The sequence below is a fragment of the Silene latifolia genome, chromosome 10 (genome assembly GCF_048544455.1).
Source record: "Silene latifolia isolate original U9 population chromosome 10, ASM4854445v1, whole genome shotgun sequence".
In the NCBI taxonomy this organism is placed as follows: domain Eukaryota; kingdom Viridiplantae; phylum Streptophyta; class Magnoliopsida; order Caryophyllales; family Caryophyllaceae; genus Silene; species Silene latifolia.
In genome coordinates, this window is record NC_133535.1 from 116967605 (window position 1) to 116976424 (window position 8820).

The 8820-nt window shown below is 37.8% G+C and overlaps 1 protein-coding gene across 1 annotated transcript; it reads right to left on the reverse strand.

The window, feature by feature from the left end:
* Window positions 1–5166: 5166 nt before the first annotated feature.
* LOC141608099 (uncharacterized) lies at window positions 5167–6582 on the reverse strand. Its single transcript, XM_074427451.1, has one exon. It carries the CDS (start codon window positions 6580–6582, stop codon window positions 5167–5169), a length of 1416 nt encoding a protein of 471 aa, XP_074283552.1.
* Between the last annotated feature and the right edge of the window lie 2238 nt (window positions 6583–8820).

Sequence of the window (8820 nt, forward strand, 5' to 3'; positions counted from 1 at the left end):
TTCTTTTAATTTATGAATTATTTATCAGACTTAAGGTGGTATTTATAGTGTAAGATTTAGAGAATACGAGGCCAATTAGGGAACTATGTAACTTTCCTTATTCTAATTAGTATAGGAATTGTCATTATAATTATATCATTATTATTATCGCATATTATTAGCCTTACCTTAACTATGATTTCCTCATATAATACTTACTAATTTATTATTTGCCATAACTTGTTATCATTATTGATATAATTATTATTACTTTTATATATTATTATTTCCATATTATTTATTATTAATTCCCGGTATAAATCCCGATTACACTCACACTAATTTAATAAATTTCGGCCCAACCAATCAATGGCACACGGTCCAACACTCAATTACCAACTAAGCCCAAAGCACAAATATTAACCAAACCCAACTCCCGACTTGAATTATTAATTTATTATTTAATTAACGTCTTACTTGTATTTATTATTAAAAATGCCATTTAATCACTCATTAAATTACATAAATTATCCTTATAAATTATTATTAAAATACGGAGTATTACAGTCTTCCCCCCTTAAAATGAACTTCGTCCCGAAGTTCGCCCACAACTACTACCACATCACTTATAAACATCCTTACAACTAAGCATCATCCAACACCATCATCCATTTACGATTATCATCCATACCAATCGCATCACAAGGTATCACAACAACGATTCATAACATTCGTAGTATTACATTCCTTCCCCCTAAAAATTAACTTCGTCCTCGAAGTTAGGAATATCAACCAAATGGAACAACCAAATCATTATTATAATATAAAACATGAAACACACATTTTAACATAAAACAAATATTATTTCCAACACAACACCAATTAATGGTTAAATAAATAACAAAATCTTTGATTTACTTCCAAATTGCAAAATCACAACCTATAATATACTCAAACTAACTTTATTTAAACTTAACTACTCCACTTAACTACCGACGAATACATTGGCAAATAAATAATAATCTACAATAAATGATATGCATAACTATTTAATTAATTCTTAATTCATATGACCCTCCTAAGTCTATTCCCAAGACGAGCCCATTTATTCTTTCTAGGTTTAGGATTAAGTGCAACATATATATAGGCTTAGGGCAACACATTCCTCATATCACTGGACATAGTAATCTACTTCATACAATTCTCAATATCAAGATATTAAGAAACAAATATTGTCATTTGTTCAAAATTAAGGAAAATATGTTACCAATTCTAAAAATCATAAATAACTAATAACACGATTACTTCTTGAGAGTTTATACGTTTTAGAAAATAAAAAGGGTTAATAAATCATGAGCGAAAGAATCAAGTCAAAAACCCATAAGATCAATTTATAATGCATTTTACAAACTACTTGGTCGAAACAGAAATTTTACCGCAACTTGTCAGAAACTTAGGTCAACTTATAAAAACACCATAAATTGTCAAAATATTTTCTTAAAACTTGGCTTACCAATTTAGAAACATACATGAGTCTATTAAACAGTGGCATTGGAATTATAACAAATAATTACGTAGTTTTTAAATGGCAAATTTTACAAAAACATGGCGCGAAAACATCACTGTACAGGAAATCAGGAATATTTCGACTACTGTCCAGTAAAATATTTATTTCTCCTAAACCGTATATTATTTGAACATGAGACCAGTGGCATATGAAACCTAACTCATAAAGCTATTACTCATAAAATTTGAATACGAGAATTTTAAACAGGTAGTAAATGGTAACCAAAACAATCAAGGGTAAAATTCCGAGAAATCAACTAAACTTACGTTCTTCACAATTTCACACAATTCCCTTAATATTTCACATGTTAATCACACATGCCAACATATTTATCTCATAATCACATGTATATATCAATGCTTAAAACCATATCACATCCCCTCTCCCTAAGGGCAAGGTTACGGCCCCGTAACCGCATTAATCAATGAAACAATATTCAAACAAGGCAACCAAAACTCTTAAGGCAAATAAACGGTTTTTCATTTTAGATTACCCCACACTCTCAAATATTCTCTCAGGGTTATCGGTTCAAAACTGAAAGGGCCGGAAGTTTGGTGTGAGGGGCCCTACTCATCCCAAGCCTTAAGGGGCTCCTAATAGTTTCTACCCGGGTTCATTTTATTAGATACATCCTATGTTCATTATTGTTCATTGGTTAGGCCTGAGGATCGTTTTGCTCTGATACCACTTTGTAACACCCCGATTTATTCGGGAGCCTTTAGCTAGACATTCCCAAATAAATAGGACCGTTACCATCTCGGTTTCCCGAGATAGTGAATAATAAAGACCAACTCACCAAAGTACTTTAAATTAAAACTTTAATGATTACATATGTTTTACAATTTTATCCAACTAAAGCTTAATATAAAAATAAATACAACTTGCAGCGGAAATTAAATAAGTGATATAACTATATATATGTGATCTAGACTTCTTCTAAGGTTCCAAGTTTCGCTCTCATCCCAATGCTCCCAAGTCAGCTAATCTTTGGTACCTGTCAAATTTGCTCCCCATAAAACGGTTCACCGCAGGTGTTCACGAATACACTGTCAGCCGCGAGGTTGAGTAGGAATAAATAGTAACAACAAAAACATACGATAACAATCCAATTTCTTTTTACATTGCACAACCCCCTGACAACGTGCTCCATCCTTTTTCTTAGCACACCTCCCTTAACAACGTGCTCACATTACTTTGGTACCCCTCCCTTAACAACGTACCGCCAATATGTAATAGTATCCCTCCCTCACAACGTACATATTACCATCACCCCAGTGTACAAACTCCCTCAACAACGTACAACTGACTGTCGCACAGCTTATCACAATTTCTACATTCACAATCAACAATAACAGTTAATTCACCTCATGACAATTATTAATTAGAGGTGGCAAATAATGACACGACACGAAAACACGACAAGAACCCGACACGAAATTAACGGGTTTGGGTTGAGACTTAATGACCCATTTATGTAAGTGGGTCAACACGAACACGACACGATATTTAATTGGGTTGGGTTAGGGTTGACCTCTCTAAACACGAACCCGACACGAATGACCTGTTTACTAAATTAATCCTATTTTTTCTTGATCCTCTATCACATAAATATACTAAAACTTTCAAAATATGGACGTGACACGAAAACACGACACGAACCCGACACGAAATTAACGGGTTAGGGTTGAGACCTTATGACCCATTTATGTAAGTGGGTCGACACGAACACGACACGAGATTTAATTGGGTCGGGTTTGGGTTGAAGGGATTGTGACCCGTTTACATGTGACACGAACACGAACCCGACACGACCCGATCTGTTTGCCAGGTCTATTATTAATAACCACCAACACAAGATAATATAATTCTCCCTTCCAACAAATACTACAATATCAACATATGAACAATTCTCTTATAAACATATGATCAATTTCACTTATCAACATATGAACAATTCCATTTCAATATAAATAATTCACCATACCGAACATTAATAAACAAGAGTTGAATAGGATTTATCCCTACCTAGCAAGCAATTCCAATTAAGCAGCTCAAGCGATCCAAATGATTAACGCAACCAAACCCGATAATAATTGCTTCACAAATCGTCACCTAACAAAATATTATAATTCAATTATTTATTTGTTTATTCAATTTATTATATTAATTTTTCAATTATAATTTAATTATATTAATTATTTTCTGTTTAAATTATTATTACATAAAAATCGTCTTAAAACTAAATAAACCAACCCATAAACAAAACCCATATCCCACGAATTCCCGTGAAAATCCCACAACACAAACCACATACAACCCGACAAAACCGTGTTCACTACCCTTCATAAACCCGCTTATATCCGACACCACCCAACCTAGATAACACTAGCCTACAACCCGACACACCCCGACAACCAACAACCACCAGCCAAAGCACCACCTCCATCCCACAAACTCACGCCCTAAACAACCCCTCAAAACCCGACACAATAACACCATACACACACCCTCCTCCTTACACCACCCCACAACCACCAGTGGCCACCACCACTGCCACCACTGGAAAACGGTGGTTCTAGGGTGGTCCCTCAATCCCCTCGACCCACTGCAACCTCCACAAACACCACCATAATTAGCAGCAGCGACACAATCACACTCCTCCCCTGTTTCTCGCTATTCCGACCACCACCACCTTCAACCTCACTGACACCTCCAATCTGGTCGACCCAAACACCCGATTCCATTCCCACCATACCCAGGTCAAGGCAACGAGCATTCAACGGGTTCCATCGTGTTTAAACCATAATTCTGCCCTAGCTCGTGTTTTCGGCCACCCACCGTACCAAACGCCAGCAACAATCACCCAAGACCACCACAAAGTGGTCGAATCACCCCCTAGCAACAACCCAACCCCGGTCCAAGTTAGAACAAGCCACAGCCAGATGTTAAATCCGTGTAAAACATAGTACCACCCCTCTCAAACCACCACGAAGACCAAGCAAAACAACCCTTTTCCCGCCGGTCAACGTGGGTCCAATCACACCCTGGTGTCCCACGGTCAAGGTCAAGGTCCTAGCTAGTCTAGAGGCGGTCTAAATTACGAGTTATATAAGTTATAAAATTGATACATTAAATTATAAGACAGTCCTACCTTTTATCGTTAATTGCTTCTTCCGTCTCTTAAATCTCCTTCCCCTTTCTTTGTGAATTATTTTTCAGATATCATGGTATTTATAGTCTATGTTTGGAGAGTATATGAGGCTAATTAGGAAACTATTGCCTTATTCCTATTATTATCAGGAACTACCATATTATTATTATACTTATTATTTTATTATTAAATCCCGCTTCAAATGCCGGCCAATACACATACTAGGCCTAATATAATCTGCCTAATTAATCCGTATCACACAGCCCAAGGCTTAATTGACTTTAAAACCAATTTCCGACTTTCTTACTTACTTTAATATTTAATTAATGTCTTATTTGTAATTATTATTATAAATGCCATTAATTAACTATTTCAATTACATAAGTTTTTGCAAGAAAGGTACATCCTATCTTTATTCATCCACAGTGGGGAAAAAAGTAGGAAGAGTTTCTTACAAAGAGTAGCCAAGTTAAACATAAATAGCATTGAGATGATCAAGCATCTCATCAGTAACAGATCTATTCGTATCAAGCACTTTAACCACTATGCTAAGTTGAAGATTTCTAACTAAAGCATGTGGGGAAGACTCCTTGCCAGTAAACAAACGAGTATTCCGTTCATGCCAAATAGCATACGTAGTAGCATTAAGGCAACAACGAAACCACCGCATTTTCCAATGTTTCCTAGCATACCTCGCATTGGACCAGCTAAGCTCCTGTCTTAGGTTCATGCTTCGACCAGGAAGTCTCATCCAAGTGAGCATGCTGCACCATAAGTCCCTAGAGAAAACACAGTTGAAAAATAGATGGGTGTGAGTCTCACTGGCTGCACGGCAGAGAATGCACCAATTTACCCAACACAATCCCCTTTTAATGATGCAATCCACAGTAGGAAGCTTTGCTTGGGCAGCAAGAGCAGTAATAAAGCTATGTTTGGGAATAACAGCACTATCCCAAACAACATTAGTCCAGTGCACCTTGGGGAATTTAGTCCGCAGCAGCTCATACATTTTGGCAACCCTGAAATGGCCCTGAGAATCCACACAACTGAGAAGTCTAGAAGTAGCATGTGCAGCAGTACCAAAGAAATGTAGGAGGTGATCTCTGGTGTGCAATAAGGCTCTCCAGCTCTCAGAGTGATGAGCACTTTTCTCAGCGGTCCAAATGGTGTGCATTTTGAGATTATAAACAGTATGCCAAGTAGCCCAGACAGAAGCATTGTTAGATAATATATGCCAGAGCCATTTGCAAAGGTTTACTCTATTCAAAGAGAGGACTTCCTTTATGTTAAAACCTCCTTCATCCCTAGGGCAGCAGCAGGCTAGCCAACTTTTCATATACAGACGATGTTGACCTTCCTGCGAATTCCAGAGATAGTTCCTGCATAGGTTATTCAGGGTTTTTAGTAAACCAGCAGGCAACAAAAGAGTATTACACCAGTAGCCCTCAAGCCCAAAAAGAATAGAATTTAAAAGTTGAAGTCTGCCAGCATAAGAGAGGAGTTTTGTGGTCCAATGGGTAATGCACTGATGGATTTTACTTAACAGAGCATCGTACATATGACCATGAAGGTGACTGTCATGTAAAGGTAAGCCAAGGTACTTAAAAGGAAAAGTCCCCTCAGAATACCCAGTGAGATTCTTAATCCTCAATTTAATGTTATCAGACACACCCCCAAAGTAAATATCAGTTTTCTCATTATTTGGTTCTAATCCAGAAATGGAACCAAAAAACTGAAGTGCGTTAGCAACAGCCTGAACTAAATTACATAAGTTATTCTCATAAATTATTATCAAAATACGGGGTATTAAAGCTGTGAATCTTGTGATGTTGTTGGATGAAATGAAAAGTGAATTGCGTAGTCGAATATGATAGACTTTGAGCATGATATGTGTTTACTACTTGGCTTTCGAAATGGTAGTGAAGTATCGTATATATAGAATTGCATGTAATAGTATGTTATCGTAAGCTAATAGCTCGTTTTTCGCATCACTCGGCCGAGAAGGGCGGGTACTCGACCGAGTAGGGGATACTCGGCCGAGTAAGCTAGCACTCGACCGAGTGTTGGTTGGTGTGTATTGATGCGTGTCTAAAATATGACGTTTCGCACTCTATTCTACACGCATTTCAGAGCTCAAATGTGCAATATATGCCTATATTTCACTATTTTCCTCTACTTTCGTATTTTTGTACTTTATTGCAGAAATGTGAAGAATTCAACGGGAAATCAAGCCAAATCTGTCCCCGAGTGACCTGCATTGCAAATGACGTAAAGGAATTGCTTAAGGAACGAGCTTGGTGCGCAATCCAAGGTCCAAAAGACAAGTCCACGAGTTAAAAGAAGTCAAGTAGCAGCTCAGCCAGTCGATCGACCAGCCTTGTCAGTCGATCGACCAATGCTCGGGTTCCAGAAGCTACTGATTGCTTAGGAGCAGTCGATCGACCAGCCTTTTAAGTCGATCGACCGGATTTCTATTTCAGACGAGAATTAGATGACCGTGAATCTTGAAGCCCGTGAAGTCTAGGTTTAGGAAATAGGTTGTTGCGTTGATTGCTATATAACGTAACAGAGAACATCAAGTTTTTATCTAAGTTTTACATCACAATACAGTGCTTTGAGTTTCAGTTTTATTTCGAGTATTTAGGGTTTGGGATATCGATTTTAGCATTGGAATTCTGCCTTTGTTTTTAATCCTTCCTCTGAAATTCTCGGTATTCATTCTGCCCTAATTCCATTTATTGTTTCGCTTTTCGTCATTAGTATTAGAATTGCTAGATTAGTGCCCAAAGCCAATTATTGTTATTGTTATTTGCTATCTATTTCAAATCATGAATTCAGTACCCTATTGTCTTAGTTGTATTATTGTTTTTACCTTCATCATGAGTAGCTAAATCTATAGTGCTAGGATGTAGGGGAATTGTAGCATAGGCGGCATTAGATTGAACACGGACTGAACCCGCGTGTCAGTCGATCGACTGACCTTGGTGGTCGATCGACTGACCTTGTAAGGTTATCCTTCGTTTTAATTGTTCTTAATCTTGTATTTAGCAAATCGAATGCATGCGACCAGTTAAATACCTATTTTGTGACCGACCCATTAGATCGAAAGATAGGGAAGGTTATTTGACCGTCAATTAAATCGACTAAATTGTGCTAAGATCGAAAGATAGGTATAGTTTAGACCGTTAGTCACTTTTCAGGACGAAAGTTAGTATTAGTGGCATTAGGGACCTATAGCGAGATCGAGAGATGCTATATGTTAGGAGTGGACCGAGAGGACCTCTTATTTCCCGCCTTACCTGTGTTTGATTCAGACCAACTTAGTTTGCTGCCGCCAAAGCTATAATAACCCGACCATCCTAGTACCCTTTCTTTTATTTGTTAAATTCGTATTTTTAGTTTATTACCTTTGTTTGCTCTTAGTCTTAGACCAATTCAAATCAACCCCCATAATAGTTACCTCAGACTGAATATAGATCAACTAAAGTTTACAACTGCCTCCTTGTGGTTCGACCCTGTTACCACTAGCCTAGGTTAGTCTTAATAGGAGATTATAAATTTTATCTTTGGTACTCACAACGACGGGTATCAAATTTTGGCGCCGTTGCCGGGGAGGCAATAGTCCTAATTTTAGTTGTTTTATTTTTTGGTCTTTCTTAGTTTAAGGGACATCCGTTCCTTAAACTTTTCTTATATTCTTTTTGTAGTTTCATCTTATGCGCAGGTCACAGGGTGGAGAATTAGTACCGTTGAACCCTGAGCTTGAGAGATCCTTGCGCGAGTTGAGACGAACACAAAGAGTATTACCGACAGAGGAAAAGCTGGGTACTCTGTCAAGCTATCACGAGAACGATCTGTTCGAAGAAGACCCGCAGTCTTCACCCGTTTCCACTTCTTCAGCCGAGACAGTTACTTCTCCGGAAATCCCAGTCATGGCCGAGGAAGCAAGTATAGCTAGTTTTTCTGAGCCGACAGCCGACAACTTATATAAGGGGTTCGAATTACCAGGAGATGCCAGGAAATTCGAACCAAAGCCTGCTTACATTACCATGGTCGAGAGAAATCAGTTTGGTGGAGCTGCAAATGAAGATGCAGCAAGACATATGGAGACTTTTATCGACTA

Excerpts from the sequence above, each read along its gene's own strand:
- LOC141608099 (XM_074427451.1), bottom strand. The coding sequence starts at position 6,582 with ATGCTCAAAGTCTATCATATTCGACTACGCAATTCACTTTTCATTTCA.